At 44.9% G+C, this 24,383-nt stretch overlaps 1 protein-coding gene across 7 annotated transcripts in view; it reads right to left on the bottom strand.

The window, feature by feature from the left end:
* DOT1L (DOT1 like histone lysine methyltransferase) overlaps window positions 1-23,109 on the bottom strand; it is a 78,512-nt gene extending 55,403 nt beyond the window's left edge. For 2 of the 7 annotated variants that reach the window (XM_075524463.1, XM_075524469.1), the window contains exons 1-4: window positions 22,689-23,107; window positions 5,611-5,654; window positions 2,998-3,072; window positions 679-742 (exon numbers count right to left, since the gene is read on the bottom strand). In XM_075524463.1, coding sequence (XP_075380578.1) covers window positions 679-742; window positions 2,998-3,072; window positions 5,611-5,654; window positions 22,689-22,769 — 264 coding nt within the window. In that variant the 5' untranslated portion in view covers window positions 22,770-23,107. Of the gene's footprint in view, window positions 1-678; window positions 743-2,997; window positions 3,073-5,610; window positions 5,655-9,844; window positions 9,890-19,622; window positions 19,681-22,688 lie in introns of those variants that run through there. The other 5 variants (XM_075524470.1, XM_075524468.1, XM_075524466.1 and 2 more) reach the window with 5 other exon arrangements.
* Between the last annotated feature and the right edge of the window lie 1,274 nt (window positions 23,110-24,383).

Below are 24,383 nucleotides of genomic sequence, written 5' to 3'. Positions count from 1 at the left end.
GAAGAGTAACATTAATTCATTGTCATGTCGTGCTTCCTCCAATTCAACCTTTTATAGGGGTAAGAAAACCAAAAATCTTGTTAAATCAGTCTGAAAAGAGATTACATTCTAGTTTTGCCAGAGTGATCCTGCAGAACAGAGCAGCTGGAACTGAGTGGCAAGCAAGGAAATTCCTAAGCCATGGATCACTTCCACAATACACAGGAGCCTTCACATGGATTATTTAAGTACCCATAAGCCACAGATTTCCCCATGCAAAAGTAAATCTATATGATAAATCCCTGTGAAACATCTACACGTTAAATGCAGAGAAACCTTTTCTTCTCCCTAAAGGTAACTCAGCTATTTCAAAGTGCCAAAACAATGGTGCCAGAAGTGCACATGAAAGAGTAATAGCTTACAAATCTGCAGCTTGGGGGAAATTTTTTTTTTTTTCCTTCCTATAAGAACATCCCTCCAATACTAACTCCTTGACTGCCCAGGTGTGATCAAGAAAATAAGGTTTAATATCAGATTTATTAGCTCCCCAAAAGAATGGAAGTGCTGAATACTAGTGATGCAACTAGACTAACACATATAATCCAGCGCTCAGTCACGGCTTTCTGGATATTATTCACTCTATGTGAATTCAAACCAGCTAGATAAACATCATGGTGCGTAACAAAGGTAAATACATACCAACTGATGAATGCTATCAATGGCTCGGTTGTACTTGTCACAAAGCCTCTGCATGCTTTCAAAGCTACGTGGGGAGAAAGAACACAGGGTCAGTTAAAAACAGAGAGCTCTAAAAGGCAGGTTTGAAGGTACAACCTTGGGCTTTTTTGCCACCTACTTACAGTACGTATGATGACTATTTAGGGTTTGTTTCTTGCAGAACATGTCATTACATACACAGCTTTAGGACTTTGTATACAGTTTCCTTTAAAAAAATTCCCCAGTAGACCAGGAGTACATGACAAATAATATTGGTTTCTTTAATTAATGGAAAAAGGACTGAGCTCAAAGTATGACTTATTAGAAAGTTTTGTATTCTCATAGTCCATCATTTGTTTTCTATATTCTCAGCTGCACAGAAATTTAAGACATCTGTAAATTTTTCTCCTTTGTTCCATCATCTCTCCATGATAATCAGTTCTGAGACAAGTAGATACTTTTCTAGAAATTAGCTCTGGGACTGAAAATGCAGACAAACCCAGGACACAATCTAAAATTTCACCCATCAGAAAAACATACTGATTGCTTCATGGGTTGGTTGGGATTACAGTCAATTCAGGCCGACGCCTTAATGACAGAAGCTGAGAGGATTAAATAAATTCATCTCAGGCCAGGGAAGAAAAGATATTACTAGGAACATCATCTGCTACATAATCAGACCCACAAAGCAGCAGCAAAAAAAAACAACCCGATGAGTTACAGGAGTAAGATAATTAAATCATGGCCATCCCCAAATCAGGAAGGGGGCAGGAGGACCAGGGGACATCAGAAGGAAGTGGCTCTTCAGTCTCTTGTGATCCTCATTACGACTACACTGGCCAGGACACCTCTCCGAGGAGTGCTGCCGACTTCCACTTCAAGCTTTCAACTGCCCATGTTTATTTCCACGTTAGGACAAAGCAAGAGGCTGAAATGGGTTTTTGCCTGCACAGCGCATGCATTTCTATAATCCACTGCTTTTCATTCGCATCCATGTGTCAGACTATCTGCTACAAGTAATTTTCCTGACAAATTTTTTCAAAGGAAGTAAAATGACTAAAACCATTACCAAATTACAGGTTTATGACTTCCTTGAAAAGCTGCAGAAAGGTAAGTGGGGTGTGACTTTTTGGGAACAGATGGGTTTCTCTTTTGTTTGGTATTGCTGCTGACCGCACTGATGCTACCCAGTTAAATGTGCCCAGTGAGGATGCCAGAACTACAAAAGTTACAGCATTGCAGTCACTGTGAGTAATCCAACAAATCCGAATTAATGCATTTGATGACAAGGGATGTTCGACCCTGATCTCTCCTTTTGAATTTTTCAGGAGGAAGAGAGGGACTAACAAGTCTGGCAATGAAATTAAAGGAAAAAAAAAAAAAAAGTTAAGAGAGGTGGAAGTAATACCTTAAGCAGATCATGATACAAGTATCTGGTGCTCAGGACAATAACTAGTGACTAATTACAGCGATGCAGTTTCATCTGTAAACCTCATTCTAAAATTTTAGTCATGCTGTGGACTTGAACAAATTCAGTCTTTGCCATGAAAGCAACTAAGGAGGTTCTTGTAAACTGCACCTTGAGGGTCATCTCTTTTTCCAGCCTCAGTACAGCCAAGTCGATACACAGAACCTCAGACCTCTCCACAGGTATACTGCAGGTCAGGATCTGCCTCTCCCAGCCTCGAGGTGAATGCCACATACTCTACAGTCATTTTAAGCTGTTTATGGAATAGGTATTCACATGTAACTACAAGCATCTTAAAATTACTTCTAACTGCCCAGAAGAGCAGTATGAAAAGTTTGCCTTTTACTTTAGCCCCCCTCCCCAAACCACATCCCACTTGCGCTGAATCCTACCCAGAGGAGGGATGGGGAAGGTTACCCTCCCACAGTTGCGGCAGGCAGAGGATGTGGCGCTGACAGACAGCTCTGGCATGCCACTTTCTAAACAGGAATTCTTAGTTACTACAAAAGTAGAGACCTCAGTGCCATTCAGATTCCTAACACTGGACACAGTCCAACAGCGCAGATACCGATCATTGTTTTGGAGTGAGTAATTCCAACGTACACCAGAGCTCAACTTTCTGCTGTGTGGAGTTTCCAATTATGTCCTTAATCCAACAGCCTTTGCCAATATTTCTGTTACACATTTCCTACCAAAATAACTCTGCAGAGTCTGAAGCCAGTTCTAAAAGAAAACTTCAGTTCATAGCATCTAAGAATAACCAGTTACAAACTGATTCACTATAAACCGTGCTAGCCTGTCCCCCCAGTGGGAAAAAAAAATATTCCTCTCACCTTTTTGTATCATAGTCAATTAAAACATAGTTTTCCATAGCAAGCTTGAGATCTGGGATTTCTTCACAGACCCACCTGGAACAAGAGAAGACATAAATAAAACCATCTCCAATTAAGTATAACAAGGCAGTCTGTCTCAATTCTAAGTGGCATTGCTATATGTTAAGACAGAATGCTGCAGCAGACCTGAAAGATCACAATATTGTTAGGAGTAAGGCAGACATCACAAAACGCTGATTGGAAAGCTGCAATAGTTCGCATTTGTATTGAGTAAACAGTAAGGTGCTCATAGACATTGGCAGTAGTATAAAGCTCTTGAAATGGCACAACTTCAGAACAAGGTGATAAATTTATTCAATGCATCTAAAAATACTCAAAGCTATGGCTGATGCTAATCTAACATAAAATGTAATGCGAAGTGCAGTATTTCGAAAGAATTCTGATACTGTAACAAGCTTTGACAAAGCTGAATGTGGAGAAGACATTTCCTACAGCACCCCAAAACAATGCCACCAAACATTCGTTGCAAGGATATTCTCCTCTGTGTAGTGCTCTAAACTGCTCTTACACCTTACATGACCCAACACAAAACAGATTTTCAAAAGTTATTTTGATAAAAGATCTCTTTTACATCCTGTGTTAACAAAGCCCTGTATGTCATTGCCATTAGAAATGGAAAGTGTGCACCCACTTGCAATGCACCTGACAATGGCATCTCACAGAAGAGATCTTCACTCTTGGAATGGGGGGAAGATTAATTCCTTTCAAAGACAACTTAAAAGCCACATAAGCTTTGCACACGCTTTCCTCCAAAAACATAAAAATGGGAAAGCACTATCATCATCAAAAAACCTCAGAGCATGTCATAAGATGAATTTCAATAGGAACGGCAGTTTCTTCTTCATGCACCTTGATGCACGCTTCACTATTAAAATGGTGGGGAAAAAAAAAATTACTAGAGCTCTAACAGTTCTGGTTCCTTCTGGCTGATTCACCCTTAACAAATAAATATATAGGCAAGTAAAAAACAGAACTTCTCTGTCTATGGCTGACTCTCTTCTGACTAATGTCTCCCATCTCCCTAAAAAGGTTAGGACTCTGATCTCTGCAAATTTTTTTCTCTTAGATGAGGGAAATGGCCAGTCAACAGTTGTTTACCACTGGCTTGAAGAGATAAATACGTCTTTGCATTCTTTTACCCACCACTTTCATAACCCCACTGCGGTTACTTTGCACAAGGCAGGCAAAGGCAGCATGAAAGCCTTCTAACACACTGTATTCACCGCAATCATGCTTAAAAGACAGTTGTGAAACATTACTTTGGCCCAACTGCTTTCTAACACAGTTTTCCCCTTGCCTTCAGCTAGGGTTGCACAGAAAGCACTAGCACCCGTGACTCCAGCAATCACTTTCAGTACCACATCTGTTTAAATCCCTTCAGAAAGGGTCTTCTCAATAATCGTACTGACAAATGATGCCACAAGTTCCCAAGGCACAGAATCTCACCAACATCAGTACAAGTGAACTGGAAGTAGCAGTGGCAGTGCATCTTGTGTCGAGGTTTTGTAGTTAGAAAAAGAAATTTCTTTAGAAGAAAAATTCTCAGCTCTAGCCCCTAGTCCCATTACACATTCTCTCCCACCACAGAGCATGGGAAAATGCTATTATTTAATGTATATAAGTGATATAATCAACACTACCATGCAAGCACTTAGCTCTCACACTCATGCTGGGAGCAAACAAGGCTCACTACCTTTTCCTAGGCCACATGTGACTGACCAAATTTCAAGCTCAGGTGGCTATGCAGATAAAACACCATTCTTTGTACCTCACCTGTACCTGCACCATCCAACCATTAAAGCATGCTGCAGATACAGTCCTCAGACAAAGAAAGCCTGTATGGTATGGATCTAAAACAGTTAACAAGAACAGCTTTTAAACAATCTAATGTGGATAACACATTAACATCCCTTAGGTGTTTGGGGAATTTGTGTTAGCATTTAATAAAAGTTGTTCTACAGTAAGTCACCTCCTAATCCTGCTGAAATAACAGCAAGCCATGTCATAACCACTGCCTGTGTGGGGAAATGCTCAGACTTCCTCCTCTTCATACTTGTCTTTCACCTTTATCCTCCCATTTTCCCCACATTGGTCCAACTCTATCAGCAGAATTAAGAGGAATGTTAATAGGGACATCCTTCCCAAATAATGCAAATGCTAACAATGCTGCAACATCACAGCAACAAGGGGAAAGGGAGAGGGTGGGGAAGAGGATATGCAAGACCAGAACTTAACGCATCATGCCAATGATGTTTTCTTAACCTTGTTTTTCTAAAGACGGAATACAGACTGCCATGAGCACCAAAGCTGAATATCACTACTCATTTTTAATTCTGTTCAAAAGAGAATAGAATATGGTAAGTTAAAACAAAGTCTGTTTGACAGGGAGGTTTGTATTGCAACAATATCAATTCAGCTTAGAAAATAATTTAAAGCTGCTAAATTACAATTAAAGCTGCTGCCCTCCTTTATATCTTGTCTCAAGACATCCATTCACTGAGATGCAGTAAGGCACAGGAAAGGGTTCTAGCCACGTCTGCATTGAACACTTACCGAATTGTCTCAATAATTTCGTGAGCAGCATCATGGTGTTTGTCCTGAAATACAAAGAAAAGAAGAGATGTTTTCAAAGAGACATCAGGTGTGCTGTTTGTCAGAAGATTACAGGAATCACAATCTTTTTAAGAATACAGGCAGCAAGCATACTAGGAAAGGAGTCTTTGATTGCCACCCAGGCCATTAAACCCGTCAAAATGAGCCCTCTAAGAAAAAATAAGGCTTAAGGAAATACATTTTTCAAGTTTATATGGACTAGAAGATTTACATGAAGGAACTATCATTCTACTTATTTCTTTGTCATTTCCTGAAATCGGGAATTGTGTAGCTGATACCCTTGAGGATTATTGGTATGCAGTAGGTACTTGACTGTAAGTTCCACAATGAACAGCTGATTTCATCGACCTAGCATCTGGTACGTGCTCACATCTCCATATGGGCAGTAAGATTCTAGCACAGTGAATGGCTTTCTAAAATAAAGCATCAAATAAACAGTAGGGGTGGATATGAGTGTAGAAAAAGAAAAACCTCACAGTACACAAAAAAAAAAAGGAGGCCTCAATATGCAGACCTTTTCATGAGCTGAAAAACAAACACACACATGCACAAAACACATTAAAACTTGTGCATTACAAGTATACACTAGACTGTGAGCCACAGATGTTTGTTGACTTTAATTTGGGAGTTTACTCAGGAGCAACAGAAGCACAAGTGAGTTTAGCAAGCCACTCCAAATTCGTGCTAATAAAGCCCTCAGAGCTGGCATATATATGCACCATGTTACAAAAAATTCCATTTTAGAGAAGTTACAGGAGATCCTATATATATTGTTGTATCCATCTTGTGAAGCCTTAGTTATCAGAGTCCATCTGCACAAAGTTGAGGTTATATTTAGACATTTGTTTCTTGAAGTGGCTTTGACATTTTAATTAGGAGTCTAGTATCTAAGGACCTTCCAGAGTTAAAAGCATAAAGGCTCACTCACTCTCAAATGATTTCCCTTGTCTTCTGCTGCAGAAATGTCATTTCTATAGAGTTACCAGGGGGAAATTCTATAGCAAAGGGTAGGGACAGGCAACAGAAAGCAGAGGACTGCTTCCAGGGGAAGGGAGTGAATGGAAGAAGAGAAACACTAATTGACAGATGACAGAAAACGGCTGGGATTATCTCTATTTCTTCAAGACATGGAAGGACATGATATAAGTCAAATAGAAGCTTTTTTCATCAGTACCACAGCTTTCGTATTTGCATGAGGAAACAGATTTCCCCTTGTATAACCAGTTTATATACTTAGGATCAGCCAGTCTTATAGAAGTTCTCATTCCAAGAAACTTGTACACAGCCCTTTAGATACCTGGATAAAAATCTCATGACTGAGAGGGATAGAAAGAAAGGCAAACATTTCTGAAGTCTGTTATATTGAAGGTATGAAGGAACACTTCCTATTTTCCTAGGAAAGGCTTTTATTTTCAGAATGCAAAAAGTTAACCCCCTATCTAGGAGTCACACGAGAGACTACTCAAAGAAAAACAAAACATTTCAGTCACAATATCAAAACAGAGAAACAGCCAACATAAGTAGTCCGGACATTTGGGATCAAATCCACAGTGGCCTAGAAGCTAAGCGTTACCTTGGTCATGTTTCATAACAACATGCCGATGCTACACAAACGCCCCAAACATCGCAAGCCATGCAGAACAGATCTGGGGCTGTGCTTCCTCCAGTCTGTGGTGTTCGCTCAGGGCCTGGACTAGGACAGCCCAAATCCAAGAGAAACCAACAGCACCAATAAACAGTCACCCAATTTAAGTTCAGAAATGTCAGGTAAGTAATTCTATTGAGAAATCTTGGCCTAGAAAACAGGGAAGCAACTGAACTATAAAATCTGCTCCTGACTCTCAGTGCACATATAAAAGAAAAAGCATACAGGAGGACGACTTTTCTTTATTTTCATTTCTTATCTGCAAAGTATAAAAATAGCCCAAGACAGTCAGCTCATCCATAAACATCCCCTATAAATTTTCACCTTTTGCTACACGCAGAATTATCACAGGAGAAACCCCTTGGGCTGATCTAGCTCTTCCAGTAAACTGTGTTCCTGTATAGTAAGAATATGCTTTATCAACATAAGCACATTATACCGGAAAAGTGAATTCACGCTTATTCTGGCATAACCGTTTTCTCTGAAGAAGTTGTATTCTTCATTGATGGTTTTGGACAGTTTCAGTGCTAGCAGAACACACGGAGAAACCCCTTGTCCTATAGGTCTTAATGAAAACACCCCTATAAATGACTAAAATTGCTAAATTAACAGCTTCCTTTGTCTTGGGTTAAAAAGTGAAAAATAAATTTAAAAAAAAAAACACAATGTACATCTACAACTACAGATCATCCAATTTAAGCAAGTGGTTTTACTAACACAACCTCAGATGGAAACTCCAGCCAGAAGGGGCCTTTGAGTTTAATTTGTGTCATTATCTAGGAATAATGAAGTTGAAAACAGTTCCACATTTACTGCTGCTAAACTTCTCATGTTGAAACACTTACCAAGTTTACTATACTCTATAACTAACGTACTTTGTCCGAGTAGACAAGCTCCCAAGATGTCATGCAAGTCTTGCAAACAAAATCAGAGATGATCTCCTAACATTTCTTCAAAGCGAAGGTGGCCATGGAAAATGGAGGAGGGAAGGGGAGGAAACAGATCTAAAGGAAATACAGAGCAGTTTCCCTTTCTTTAGAGAAACTTTTAGTCCCATTTCAACATTACAGTTACAAGATTTAGTAAGAATAGACATTAAACAGCACCAAGTCATCACATCTGTATTCATGCAATTGTTTATGACACTGATAGAGAGTCTTCAGCAACTCAAAAGGCAAGTTGAATAGAAACTTCACCAAAGCCACAGACTCCACTCCAGCCAGCATCAGCCTCTGCCCATCACCTTTTCAAGCAGATGCACTGGTTTTCGCCAGACATGCAACTGAGCTCGGTGCAGCAGCTTTAACCCGGATCCTTCTACAGACCCGCTGGATGGAACACTGAAACCAGCAGGTTGGGAGGGACTGATGGCAATTCCCCATGGCTCTGCCGCAATCACAGCAGTCTGACAAGCCTTACAGCTGGCTCAGCCAACAGTCAACCCAGCACACTCAAAGATGGCCTGAAGCTTCTCGAATTCAGACCCCTGCTTTTGGTTTTGGTTTGGTTTTTACTTTTTTCAGGCTATAGTGACCCATGACCAACACCAGCATGCCAGCTATGCCTCTAGTGCAAGTACATTATACAAGCACGTCATGTTATACTTTGGCAAACAGTCATCCGTGAGAGCACAGCTTTATGCTGCATCTGCATCCGTACTCGCAATGCTTTGTCAGTAAAATATCCTGGTAAAGAGCCTCCTACAAACAGACTGGCTATCAATCATGAACTACACTGTGCAGAAGCCTTTTGGACGAGTCTCAAGAAGCATATCTGTTCTGTTCACAGTCACGAGACGATGCCACGGTACTCTCTGTCACGAAGAGGAGTTCCATTCATCCTCCGACTCTGCTCCAAGCTGTTCTCCCTCCCTCCTCCCCTACACACTGATGGGAAGCATACTACGTGCTGCTCGTTGGCCTGGCTGTACTTCTGCAATGATCTTGTATTTATGTAGCTTGAGAGGCCCTCGGAATCTTCTGAGCCACATAAATGGAAGCTATTTCATGAGACAAGACCTTATCTCTTTAATGTGGTCTATGCACTAAGTATTTAAAGTAAAAAGTTGCAGTCTATAGTAATTATTGAGAATGCTCAAAGCTATTCATAACAAGTTTATTTAAAAAAAACCCTAAACACACATTAAAAGTTAGTTATTGCAGTCAATTCTCTCCAGCTGAACTTTATAATAAAGGGTTCTTATTTTCAACCTAAACATGCAATTTAAAATTGAAACGTGAGCTCCCAGAGAAAATCCAATAGTTTTTGCCAAGACATTTAATTGGAAAAATAATGGAAAGAAAGCAGACACTTTTTCAAAAGTCACTTGTAAGACAATCCAATTTTCTATGGAAAACAGTGGAGAACAGCTTCAGCCAGCACGACTGAAGAGCTTCGCAGTTCCGATTCTTACAACAGATTTCTCCATTCACATGTTACTACAACTCTAATCACAGGAGTTAAGAGTTTGAAGCCAGAAACACACCCACTGCTGTTAACTTTTAGTACACTAGTGCCCAGAAGCCCTACCAGCATGCACGACTCCTGCTTCCACACCATGCCAAGCAGACAGAGTCCTCCTACAGAAATCAACAAGCTGCATTAGTGCTTTTGCCCTTTAGGACGTGGAGATTAGGCCATAGAGCAATTTTGAAGAGTTTGATCTTCCCCTTCACCTCTCCTCCAAAAGTTTCCCATCGTGATTGTTCTCAGTTAGGACCTTTTCCCCTTTTCCTGCAGCTTAGGCTCAGCAATCTGATCACGGGGGGGAAATTAAAAAAAAAAAAAAAAAAAAAAAAACAAACACAAAACAACAATAAAGAACATTTCTGCGTGCTTCAATGCTCAAGTCAGCCAGCCCTCTCTGTACAAAAGACATTTTGTATCTTGCAGATATGAGAAGCCCTATACATGGTTTTAAAGGCCAAATAAGGCAGTGCCCAAAAGCTCTTTCCAAATATGTATTTTCATGTAATCATTATCATTTTCTTTGTTTCCTAACCCAAATTAAAAAAAAAAAAATCATCAATATGACCAGAACTTGTAAGTTCTCAGTAGTGATCACATCTATCACTCTAACGGCTATGTAAGAAAACTAAAGGAGCCCCACTCATACTATGCATCACATGAACAGTACCAGACACATTTCAGTTATCTATACATAACTTTGTTCTACAAAGCACCAAATTTCTAATAAAAAGAGCTGAATCAGAAGGTTTTGCAGGGCACTCTACAAGAGCAAGGTAAAGTGAAAATTACAATTTGTTACATTTTTGCTACAAGCTAGCTGTTATGAAGGCTTGTAATTCCCACTGAATACAAAGCACTACACTCTCTTCCACCAGGTGTGGCTGTTTTGGTTACATTATTTTTTCAAGTTAACATCCCTTAGGATATCTTAATGCCATTATTTTGATATAACTCTGTATTCCAGTACTGTATCCTAGACTCTCGGGTGTATTTGTGCAGGACTAGTTATCTCAGAGTGCAACAATTCGTACTCTAAAGTGAATCTCTAACCTAAAGCAACAGATTTAAACATTATATGCTTCTTCCTCAAACACAAAGAACATGTTTAATTAAATTGGGCAGCCGTCATTGCCTGAAGCAAGGAACAACACCCTAGTGCCCTTCCAAATTCACATCTTTTTATATTTAGGTCCTTCTTATGAAACTATGCTTATCCTTGGGGATAAGCATGAGTTGGGGTTTGGGGGTGAACACTGCATTTTTCTAAACTTCATTTCCCCATATGCAAAGAGGGATCCTTGTGAGATCTGATCAGCCTACACGGTAAAGGAAGCAAAAAGCTGAAACCTGAAAACCTGAGAGGAGAACAAATGGTTTGAAAATCTGGATGAGGTCTTGAAAAAAAGAAATACAGCTCACGCGCCTTCAATCAGTAGCTCTCAAAGCACCATACACAGAACTTTAAGACCTCTTATCTACTCTTCATAGATAGGAACATTTTTGTGCATAGCTTTGAGTGCCCAGGACTAAACTATCCCATAGCAAAAGCAATTTTTACCTTTGCAGAGCCAGTTTAGCATTTGACTCACTAGCCCGCACTTCCTCCCCCAAAAACAGGCTAGCTGACCAAAGCAGAGCTCTTCAGAAATGCACAAACAAGCTGTGGTCAAGCATTTGCAAAGCAGGAAGAAGAGATCTCCCAAAAGCTTGTCACTGTCCACCAGATGAATCCAAACAATTCAGAGAAAACAAAACCTGAAACAAGCTAGTTACAAATAAATCAATGGCAACACTCGTACCTTTTAATGACTGTCTTTAGATACCATCCTACTTCCAACACTTCAACCATGTAACACTGGCTCCCAAGTACTAAAGGCTGACTCCACTCATGTATTAACAGAAGCCATTTTGATTTGCCAAATTCTGATCTGCATATGATCTACTTAACTCGCAAAACAAAAGAGGTCAGTCTCACTAGCCCCTGGTTTTAAAGAACAGCTTGGTTGCCTGTAGTGGCAGCTCTCTCCCCAGGCAGTGGTCCATAAATCCAAAGGAGAGGATGTTACAGCTGGAGACAAGATGGTTAGCAGAGATCAAAAAGATGGATTAGGAAAAGCCAATCAATCTTGCAGAAGGCTAGTGGGACAAGTGCCTCTTTAATGTCCCCTAGGTTTCCTCCATGTGTGGAGGATGATAAGCATTTCTCTAGACATCAAGAAAGGCAATGTGAGCTACTGCAGCTGCAGCTTCCCCACAGGAACCAGGAAAGCATCCAGCATTCTGCGTGGCACATGGATGCCCTCTCAAAACCACTGCCTTCAGCCTGTCAGAAGTTTGCATTCCTCCTCCCCCAGGGTTTAACTTAATTTACACCTTGTCTAGAAAGATTCACCAGTACAGCTTCTACGTCCAGAGCACGTCCATACTTAATACACCTGCAAACAGTGGTTGACAAGAGCCTATGAAAAGCCAAAACCAAAGTATTTCCAGCTGCTACAGAGGCAAAGAGCTGCCTGCGGGCCAGCTGAACAAAAGGAAAGATCTCAAGCTCAGCAGTCCTGCCAGCTAGTGCCTTCAGTCACTTTGCATTTGAAGGTCTTTGCCTCGTGCTCAAATGCTGGTTACACTTTGAGTAAGGAAAAGGGAAAGTCTGCTCTGTGCAATATTCCATATTGTATAGCTAGACTTCGTTTAATATTACCAGATTTTCTCCCAAATCAATATTGTGTCATTTAGCTTCCACAGCAATAACCAAAGCACAAGTTTTCTTACTAAGTGAGATGAGAACCAAAAGTCTTCTCTGAAGCATCCAATTACTGTTGTTCCCTTAATCAAGAAAGTATAAGGACATTCACAAGTATACATGTATATTAGTACGTATAGAAACAGATCTGCAGAGAACAGCTTGTGTCCATTCTTTTCCTCCCAGTCTCAGAGAAGCGGTGAAGGAAGCAAGAACTACCAAGACTGCATTTTGAAACCCACTTCTCACACAGCAAGAGACCAGACACGTTTGATGTAGTTTCAGTAGTTAGTAAGTTTATTGTCACACAAAACTAAATGGAAAACATGGAGGGCATTATGGCCTCCTTAACAGCTACATAAGGACTTTTAAAGAAAAAAAAGAAAAAAAAAGAAAAAAAACACATTTGGCCCAAGATCCAAAATATAGTAAAACTACCGAGTTAACAAAGGAAATAGGCATTAGAAAAGAAGATGCAAATGCTCCGGGTAGTCCTCATATAGCATGAGTACAGGTGATCCAGAATTTGTGACAGTTGTGGATCTGGTTGCAAGAGGGACTTGCACTTTCATTGCAGCTACCTAATAAACCACAATAAAACCATTTTGCCTTTCCACACAGCAATTCCAACTGTTGCTACGGACACTGCACAAATGCAACAGGGAATGGTTCCCATGATAGTGTGTAGGAGGGGCTGATAAATATATTAACATGCAATCACTCTGCAGGAGTGTCTAAGGCAACATCCACGTGGGACAGCTACAGTAGGATGACCTACTGGCTTTAGTCTGTGTAAACCAGACATCGCCCAGACATAAGTAAGAAGTCGTTCTATTATGCACAAAGACAGACTAGTTTAAAAAAATGCAAAATGTTTATATTGGAATATAGAGGGGAATGCAACTATTTTGGTAAAACGGTACCTTGCACTGGTATGTCCTATTGCCCTTTCCGTTAAGTTTTAGGCAATTACAAGCTGTTCCCACAATATGACAGCTGGAGGGAGCACACGGATGCTGTAGCTTTTCCAGCAGCTGAAGCAGCACTATGTGTTTGCTTATTCTGGGACAGAGCGGACTGCTGGGCTCTCACTCAAGTCAACAAGAAAGGCGGCCCTACCATCACTTCACAGTTTAAACCAACACAGCCACCTGCCTCGCCACTGCTTCCCCAAAAGCTACCTCTTGCTTTGTGCCAGCAGTGCCTGTACACGCACACAGCAAAGTCAGGGAAGGCCTAAGCTAAAACTAAGCCTTTGCAGTGTTTTGGCTTAGTTACCTTTCAACCAGACCAGTTCACCACACCAGTGTACAAACACACTGTTATAAGGGTGAGGGCAGCTTAGACACAACAGCAAGTGGACAGAGATGGCAAGAGTTATTTCTACTTGCAGATGTAACAGTTTCAAACTTTCACCTAACCATGAACCACAGCCTGTGTTAATAAAGAAATAACCCTCCCATGCAGCAGTAACTGGAGAGGTGGGGGGAGCAGAAAAGAAAACAGCTATATACATCCACACCGCCAGAAACAAACCTTTATGTGAAACCTAAGCAAAGGGTTAGTGCTGGTAGAAATGAATACCCAGCCCCAAAACCGCTGAGGCCAAAAGTGGCTACCATCTCTTTCTCAAGCCCACAGTCTTCCCACGTCCTTAGTGGGCGCTGCGAGGAAGCTCGTGGCACAGCCTAGCTCTTCAGTCGCATTTGTGGTCTGAACAGCTGATCCCCACCTCCTGCAAGGAAAACTGGCAGGCCAAAGGGAAGCATCCTGCAGGCTGCTGGTAGGACAACATCATCTTAAACAACCACTTCACATTCTGTAAAGATACTCAGTCTTGGACAGCTCAGAAATTCTGCTCCTGCTTAACACACATAAATATTCTGCTATAACAGAAGTCAGCAATAAAACCTTGCATTCTTTCTGAAGCCCACTGAGCTCCTAAAGCAAGATGGTTTGTGAGGTACAAAAGAAAAATATGAATGGTTATGGTTTCCCCCCCGTAAGCTTCAACTTGTGCTGCAGAGCAGCAATACAAGCTATACCCAGAGCAGATTTTGAACAGCATACATGAACTTCCAAGTGCCAACCATTTTTAAAAGCTTCCATTTTAAAGACTTGTAGATGACCCTATGATATTACAATGTATTCTTCATACATTGTGAATTGCTATTTCTTCTAATAAGCACGGAGGAAGCCAAAGCAAGATCGACGCAGACTCCAATCCCCAGCTTCAGAGGGTCAGAGGCTGCACTGCACCAGCACCTGATCTCTCACTACCAAAGGGCTTTGTTGCCAACAGATATGCAAACAAGAGGGAATCACCTGCAACCCCATGGAAATCCAGCTGAGGAATGCAAAAGCAGTCTTAAAAGCGCAAACTTTTTAGAATGTCAGAAGTATACACCGTCCAACACCAATAATACCGCTGAGCTCTAAGAAGTAAATGACAAATTAATGCCAACAGCTCAGGAAATTTCCCTTCACACTACACAGAAAATATCAGAAAGTTTCTCAATCACAGAAACAGTATTAAAACCCATTAATTTTTACCAAGAATCTTATACAGAACTTTCTGTAGCATTTTGGTTTTTTAAACTTTCCGATGCTTCATTTAGATGTCCTCAGTGGTTCCTTAGATTTTTCATCTAACACTAAAAAGTTCTTTCAGTGTAGATTTTTAGGAAACTCTCATTCACTCATGAAATGAAACAAAACAAAATACTCAGAACAGGAACTTTTTCGTTATTCATAGATCTGTTCATATCTATGAAGCCATCATTTCCTGCTGTAACATATACTCACCCTCTTCCTACGCTCTAAAAATAGTACCTACTCAATTTGATATCTATAGCAGTGTGTAGCAAATATCATCATATATTCAGTTTTATTTCTTGTTCCTCTTCAGAGTTAGTTTTGTCTTGTCTTTAACAATCACTATGAAAGTAAATATATTTATGTTCATGATTCCTAATATGAACTTGCTTCTGTGGATCCTTCTGTTAGGAAGGAGAAAATAAATTAAGCAAAAATATTTTAAATATGTTGAGACACTTTGTGATTATCAATCTGTGATAAATACATTGTAAGGGGGGTAAAAAAAAAAGCACACCACCTCTGGTCCTTGTCTCGATCATTAGGGTAAAAAGCTTTAATCAGACAGCCAAAGGTTAACTCAAAGCAGGAAGGAAAAAAGCAAGGAGAAGAAGAAAGAAGGAAGAACACAAAAGTAGACATATGGATGTCTGGGGAGAAGGGTGATTAAATTTCCCATAAATCTTGCATACCAAGAGGTAAGATATTTTGCCTAAATTCCCAGGAGAAACACAATTCAGTCACATATCTGAGACTTGAAAGGATTATCATCTCCATATATATTAAGGCTGCCATGAAGGACAAGAGTTGGACTTGCATGTGGTGGCACGGATTTCCCTTGGCACACTAAAAGCTTTCAATACTGTGTCCAACTGTAACTGATGGGTGAATTTTAGGTAGATAAATTTGAATTGCCAGAGCTGGAACCCTGGCCCAGGACAGGAACATTAATCCTCAACTCATCTGCTGATAGAAAAAAAAAAAAAAAAAAAAAAAGGCAACTACTCTGTCTTCCAACAGTTACCTTTCAGATAATTCGGTTATATGAAAAATAAAGAGTACTGTGGTCTTAAGTTGCAATACAAGAGAACAACTTTTACTTTTCATACAGAAATACTAGGAAAAAAGTGTATGTTAACTGAACTCGTTATTTATATCGTATCCAACTGGTCAGAGCTTTGAACAAAAGCCAGTCTGAAAACTGAACAAGTACTGATTGTCACTCATGGCAAGTTATACTTCAATGGGTAAAGCCCAGGAGAAAACTGCTATTCTGTCATAACCACGTGCTGCGCAATTAAACGCTGTACGGTTATGGTCTTCCTTGCCTTGTGAGGCCACCTCACCTCCCAAGAGCACACTGCTGGGTTCCCTTTGGCATTCGTGAGAGCAGAAAAGTACCGAAAAATGATGCAATTGTGCCAACTCTGTTATTTGCTTCTGTTTATTTGCTGGGCAGCAGAGAAAACCAAGTACTTTTGAAATGACTGAGTCAATTATTTCCCCGTTTTACACTATTCACTCTCCCCACTCCACGTTTTTTTTAAGAATTGGGGAAGCCAGAGGGGTGTTGAGAAATTGGAAGTCTGCTAAAGTTTTCAAACCTTTTCTTCACTAGAGAAGTTTCTATAAGTAATTAGTCATCCCCACAAACATTTCCCAACAAGCTGCATCGACAGCATCTATTAAATCAGAGAAAATCCCCTAACCTCTGCCACCACTGCCGAATTTCTGGGCCATTACTCAGGGTGTGAGGAGGTTTTGCCTGGCAAAGCCAGCTCAACAGTTTCCTCCGCTCGCCACCCCCTCCTTTGTACCGGCACCGCTGCCCTGAGAAGGCAGCATGAGTCAGATTACAGATCAGGGCGGAGGGGGGGGCCGGCTGTGAAAACACTGGAACATTTTTTTTCCAGCCCAGATATTTTCAGCGATCCAGTTCACAGAGCCGCCCCACACACAGCTTCACAGCAGCACAACAGAGGGTCTGCCACCATGCTTAGGAACTGCAGACAGCAGCTGAAGGGACAGCCTCACCATGCCCCCCCCCGGCACCCCACCTTCTCCCTCCAGCACAAACCGATCCAAGGGAAAAACCATGCACACGTGCAAAACGTGGAACTGTTTTCCAGCAGCTCATCCTGCCAGAGTGTAACGGAGCATGTAGTAAGGAAGGGCTGGATCTGTGCAGGGGAAACAGCAATAGCAAGCAGCTGGGGGAAAGGAGGCACGGGACCACCCCTCAGCAGCAGCCTGCAGCTCCAGCAGGTTAGGTGCAACACCAAAGGGACCAATTTCGGTCCAATTCATGACCTTCCTAAATTGATCTTACCGTACTACGCTATGGCACTCAACTTCAACAACTGCTCCCACACTTACTTTGCTGCCTCAGAAGTCAAAGCTAGTCATCAGAAAAACTATTCCCAGTAAAGCTGAGTGACACACAAAAAAACCCACTAAATTCTTAAACAAGGTTTGTTATTCATCTCTACCGTTGATCTTTAATTTCAAAGGTGACACTGCCTGCTGGGCTGTGATTTTCATTATCACTGCCTGCCCTTGAGCTTTTCGAGCACAGCACATTCCTTTGGTGACAGAATGGTATCAGCTGTATCACCAACTGGTGGAGAGAGGAGGAAAAAAAAAAAAAAAAGAAAAAACCCACACACACACATTCTGCACCCTTCCACCTGTACAAAGTCCAGTATTATCAAGCTCGTGTCCCATTGCTCCTCAGCAGCAGACACACGTACACCTCTCGAACAGCTGCAGGGTGATGCTCTGACAACACTCAATTAGCCAAACGAGAATTTTTTGCTATTACAGCTGAGTGGAAAGTCAGCAGCAAAGAGGAGGAACATAGACAAATCAATGAATTATTCAAGCCAGACTTATCACAGTTGCTAATTTGGAGGCTTAAGCTACAGCAGCTCACAGCAGAGGTACCTCACCCTGCTAAGATGTGCACAATGGCACAACCAGGACTGTCCCCTCCTGGAACAGAGTCAAGGGTCTGAGATCTCCAACCTGGAAGATGGGAACAAAATTGATAAAAGATACCCAGAGCGTAACCCTACTGGGGGATCCACAGTGGCTTGCCCATCAGAGGCCTGGGCTGCAGGAGAAGTTCCCGGGCACTATCACAACACAGTTGCCTAGTCCTTACAAGTCAAACAGAGGGGAGGGAACACGACACACAAAAACCTGACACACACACAGAGGTTTGCAGTTATCTTTTGGGGGAATGCTATTCAGCAGGCGAACAACGGGAAGGCTTACCAGAGAAAAGAGCAAGACAAGACAGGCAGATGTCTAATTCTGAAACTTGAAAGGACTTGCACACTATTTAACATGACAGGCAGTGAGTCATTTGCAGCCATCCAGGTGAAGGACGCAGTGCCATGACAGCATAAGCCACTCAAAGTCAACACCAGTCCCATCCTCCTCTCATCACCTGGCTGTGCCTCACCACCCCTCCTTTGTCAGCACCGACACTTACTTTGATCAGACTGCAAACCCATTCACTGCAAGCCTAAAGGAGAGGAGATAAATGAACCACAGTGTCCTCTTATTGATGCACGTGCTACCAGAAAACAGGCTTTTCCACATTCACAAACTCATACATTGCAATAGGGTGCAGTTTAGCAAACACTGATTTTGGTGACAATAATCAGCTTCAGCAGCTCTGAAGCCTCCTGTTGCTCAGTTCTGGATGCAAGCGATCCGTCACTGGTGGCAGAGATGTATCAGCAGAACTATGCCAGACCAGATTGTGGAACTGATCCAGATTTAAAAAAAAAAAACAAAACAAAACAAACCCCACCAAACACCAAACCACCCCACACACCTTTTTTCCCCTTTTTTCCCTACATACAGTAGACTGGGACTCCTTAAGCAGGAACTGTTGTCAAGAGGAGTTCAAAGTACAACCTCAGCCACCCCACAGATGAGGCAGAACTTATCGCGGTCTGAAAAATCTCCATGTTTAAGCCTAATAAATATTCAGATTTAACTATAGGAAAAGTCAGAGACAAGAGAATGAACCAATTTAAGGACAATTCTCTGGAATAAACCTAAACATCTGCAAGTCTTAGAACTACAAGGGGACTTCACCCCTTGTATCCATTAGCTCTAAGTAGTAAGTACCAAGTTGTGCATATCAATACTTGACCTATGACTACAAATGCCATCCCCTATCGGCATTAGCCTATTTAAGAACACTTAGATCCACTAACTCTTCTCGCTCACCCATTTGAGCACCTAACGTACTTCCTTTACCCAGGCCTGTATCTCACCCGATACCAAAATTAAAATTTTTAACGCAGTATCGCCAGTCTCTGACAACCTTACACAAGCACAAAATGGGGCAGGTATGTGGGAGTCAAGGAGTTAAACGGCATACAAAAGAAGAAACTCACTTCAGCTCTGATTAAGCAGGGCACTCATAAAAACAGAGGTCAACATCAGAAAATATTTTGTGAGTCATGAGGAGAGATTACTCACCATGCACTATTCAACTTACTCATCACAGTGTGCTACGGACAGAACTGCTCACCATGTATTCATTAGGAAACCGTGGCCTTTCCTTTGAGAAAAGCAGAAGGCGGGGGAAAGAGTCACACTTTCAGTTTTGTATGTAAGCCAGTGGGAGGCTGTATCTGCAACACCAATGCTCTCTCCTCCCACGGCCCTAATTAGACTCGTAGGGAAATACATGTTTCACATCACCCTCCCAGGCTCTTTTAGCATCCCAACAAGCACCAGTTTGTCAGCTGAGCTATTATGCAAACTCAGCAGTCTAAAGAGACCCCACTTTTCCTATTAGACATGAAATAAGCAGCAGTCCTGCAACAAATAGACACGTTATTAATCCAGGCATCCATTAATACGAGATTAGACCCTTAGCCTTTTACGCAGCAATACTGACGCTGCTAATTTAAGATGTAGTAAGAGCATAAGAATAGCCAAGTTACTCAATACAGGGTTACATCACGCAGCGGTGCTCATCAAGCAGCAGGTCTACAATACCACTCAGCCTCTGATGTTGGGAAAGATGATTCCCTGCCATTCCTGGCACTCCCACCAAAAATAATTAGCAAGGACTGTGAGCTTCCCCTCCCCTTTCTCTCCAGCTTTCTTTGGAAAATATATCTGCCGGCATACAACAGGAAGCAGCAAGAATGCTGCTAAATAAAACTACTTGAAGTGTATTTTTTTTTCCCCCCCCAGGTATCCCACCTTGCTTCCTAGGAACCATGCAGCAGAAAGAGTGGTGAAACTAAGAAATGTTCTGCTTACGTCAAACAGAGCTGAGCTCTAAAACCACAACGGTACATATACCCTGCTGCCAACTCAAGGCTGAGCCAGCGAGGGAAAGAAAGTCTACAGTTCAGCAGAGTACAATGTTAGCAGGCCAAACACTGCCATGTACAGAGAGGAGGATTTATTTCTAAAGCGCCAGAGTTCATCTGCTGCTGCAAAGGCCAGAGCTGCAAGCAGCGTGCGGGTGTGTATGCATGCGTGCCCACGCACGCAAGCGCACGCTTCTGTAATATGTGGCGTGATCTTTTCACCAAAACTGCAGGACAGAATATTGATTGGCTCCAGATGAACCATCCACTTCTGTATTACTGTGGAAAAATTTGCAACGCAAAGAGGCCAGTTTAATGGCAGGATGTTTGGGTTTTGCGGTATTTCTTAACACATGCAGATAGCACATGTGGATAAGCTCCCATGCCCGTTGCATTTGTGATTAACTGGAAAAGAAAATCTATGTATTCTGCCATCTTCAGAACTGGCTGCTCAAGTTTTCCTAAATTAACTAAATCCTTATTTCCCATGCTGCAAACAGCATTAAAATGCACATTTTAAGGGAGGTGGTAGGAGGGGGAGGTTGGAGGTTGTGGTTTGGTTTTTTTTTTAAAGCCTGTAGGAAGTTTTGTGAATATACATAAAACCATTCCTTCCTTCCAGATTAATCCCTAACCTATGTAATCTTTAACCTACACTTCACGCAACCAGCTTGGAGACGCAAGTTAATATTTGGCGACACGAAGAAAACTGAACTGGTCATCGTTATACTTTCAGTTTCTGTCAATTTAAGCAGAGCGCGCGCCCGCGAACGCACACACACGAATGACAGAGCTGCCCAAACAGGAAAGGCTGCATTAACCAGTGTGTGCTGGAGGCTCCAGCTCCGGGAGCAGCCGATGAAAATAGCACACCAGCATACATGGAGGATGTTTTGGAAACCACAGCTACAGCAACAGCACCAAAAGGCAAGCAGCAGATACGAATACACAGCCATCTCTCCCCTGCCACAAGCGATATATTTCTAATCATTCACACACAAGCGTGTTAGGATTGCCAAGCGAGCAACAATATCAGCAATATCAGCTGCCCCAGCCTGTGCGTCCCAGCATGTTCTCCCCGTGAAGCAGCACACGTACAAGAGCAAAGCCTGAAACGCAAGGAATAATCAACAGCACTCAGGCCAAGTAAAATATATATAGAGAGAGATTTTTCCCTTTACCAACTGTTCTCAAAGGTGCTTACAAACAGGGTGAAAAATTGTTGAAGGATTGGTACAAACCCTACACACACACACAAAAAAAAACCAACCCTCTCAAGCCTTTCGCCTCTCGTGAGATTTTCTCTAATTCGAACATGGACATTGTTATCAAGGTCACACACCTCTCACTCCGGGCACAGGAGAGGCAGGAAAAAGTCAGGCAAGTTAGAAAAAAACCGCCGCTCACGTAACTAAATAGGGACAAGTGACATTTTATTTGAAAGCATGCGGATTACGGCTGCCATCAACTGACAAACCTGACTTGAATCCTGTTCAGACTAAATAAAAGAGAAGCTACAAGGGCACTCGTTCGAGGGAAACGTAAGCACCAGCACCAACCCCACTAACACGAACCGAAGGCAAAGCCCTTCTCCCCTACCCACAATTAACGCTTCTCCCTCTGTTTATTTCCACTCGTGCCATTGGTTTTGGGGGGTCCCCCCGACCACCCGAAGCCGTCGATAATTTAGGCGATATTTATCAGCCAGAAAGCCCTCTTGATTTCGCCCCGCTCGAAGCAGCTCCGGTTATTAACCAGTTACACGAGCCGAGCTCAGGAAAACACGAAAACTTTTCATTAAGCAGTCCTCCTCCTCCCCGCCCTTAAGTTTAGTCAACCAATTATAAAAAGAAATTGGGGATTTGACTTCCAGGCGAGCAGCAGCACCCCGGGCTGGGGAGCCCGGCAGGCTCCAGCCCGGCAGCCCCTCACGCTCCAGCCCGCGGCTTCGGGGGGTGCTCCCGCATGGGAAGCGCTACCGGATAAATAACGCGAATTACTCCCGCTCCCAGGAAGGACACGCACTAACAGATTGATTAACAAGTGACAGAGAGCGCTCGGGAGAGCCACGGCGGGCCGGGGAAGGGAAGGGGCCGGGGGAGGCGGGCTGGGGCCGGGGGCCCGCGGGGCTGAGCGGGGCCGCCGCGGGTGGCCGGGCCCGGGGAGCGGGCGGCGCTGACAGGGCGCGGGGCAGGTGCCGGGCCGGGGCCATACTCACGTAGACGGGCAGCGGCCAGGGGTAGACGGCGGGCTCGGCTCCCACGGGCGACTTCAGCCGGAGCTCCAGCCTCTCGCCCATGTCGGCAGCCGGAGGAGGAGGCGGCGGCGGCCCCGCACCATGCTAGAGGGGCCGGCCGGGGTGGGGTGTGGCGGCCGGGCCCGGCCGGGGGGCGTGTGCGAGGTGCGGCGGCGGCGGCAGCGGCGGGGGGCGGGGGTGGGGGGGGGCGGCGGGAGAGGCGGGGAGGGGAGGCCGGTGCCGGCGGGGGCGCCCGCTCCCCTCGCCTCCCTCTATTGTCGTTAGCGGCTCGCGGGGCTCTCCGGCGCCGCCGCCATCTTGGGCCGGCGTGAGGCGAAGCACAATGAGGCGCCGGGGCCGGGCCGGGCCGGGCCCGACCGACGCGCCAGACGCGGGGGGCGGAGGCGGGCGCGGCCTCGCGCTCCCTCCCCCTGTCCTCAGCTGCCCTCCCCGCGCGCGCCCCCTCCCCGCGCGCGCCTCCGCCCCCGCGCGCGTCCGCGCCGCGCGCCAGTGGGGGGGGGGGGAGCGTGTGCCAGGCGGCGCGGGGCAGCCGCGCGCGAGCTCCCCTCCTCGCCCACGGGAGGCGCGCGAGGGCGCGAGGCGGGCGGGGGTCACGGGCGCGGGGGGGGGGGGCGGCGGGGCAGGGCCGGCACGTTGCGCCCGGGCGGCGGCGCGAGGCTGCGGTGCCACGCGCGTGCGGCGGCGCGGAGCTGGCACGCGGCGCTCGGGGGCCGTGCAGGGCGGGAGCGCTGCGGGCCGGTGGGCGTGCAGAAGGCGGGGACCCCCCGCGTGACGGGGCGAGGCTGGCGCCTCGCACGCGGGTGGCGGGACGGGGCTGCGGTGCCACGCGCGTGCGGCAGCGCGAGGCCGGCGCTGGGGTGGCCGCGCGAGGCCGGAACCCTCCGTGTGACGGCGCGGGGCTGGCGCGCAGCGTTGGGGTGGCCGCGCAAAGCTGCGACGCCCCGCGTGACGCTGCGGGGCTGGCGCGCGGCACTTGGGTGGCCGGGCGAGGCCGGACACGCCGGGCGAGGGTGCGAGGCTGGCACGCGGCGTTCACGTGGCCGGGCGAGGCTGGAGCGCGCCCCGTGACAGCACGACGTGCGCACGGTTCGCTAAAACAATGGAACGAGCCTGCGCGCCGCATGGCTGCTGGCGCAAAGTCTGCGCGCGAGCGACAGCCTGAGCTTTGCGCGGCGCCGCAAGGTGACGGCGCGGGGCACGCGTGTTGCACGCGGGTGACGCGGCCGGGGGCTTCCCGTTGCACGTGGGCCGGCGCGCCAGGCTGGTGCGAGAGGCTCCGCGCGTCTCCGAGTAGGAGCTTCGCTGGGACGGGGGATCGGGAGCCCCCAGCGAAGCCAAGGCGCGGCCTTGCCCCAAGGCGCACCCCTGCACGTGCATCAGTGCATCTTCCAGCGGGGACGGGCAGACGGGGTCCATCGGCTGCAAGCGCCAAGCACGGAAAATGTAAGTGCTGCCCTGGGCGCAGAGAGGAGCAACGCGGGGCAGGGAGCCGCTGTGCCGGCAACCGCAGCCTTACGACGCGGTGTAACCTGGAAGGAGCAGTAAGTGCAGCCCGGCACGGTCTCGGTGCTGGGGCTGGTGCTCTGCAGCCGGCTGGGGCCGTCTGACCGCTGGCACGGCTGGCACTGGGCCCGGAGGGAGCCGGGAAGTGTCCTG

Source organism: Mycteria americana, chromosome 24 (genome assembly GCF_035582795.1).
Source record: "Mycteria americana isolate JAX WOST 10 ecotype Jacksonville Zoo and Gardens chromosome 24, USCA_MyAme_1.0, whole genome shotgun sequence".
NCBI classification, from domain to species: Eukaryota; Metazoa; Chordata; class Aves; order Ciconiiformes; family Ciconiidae; genus Mycteria; species Mycteria americana.
Note: the sequence above shows the minus strand (reverse complement) of the source record. Positions and strands in the feature narration are given on the sequence as shown.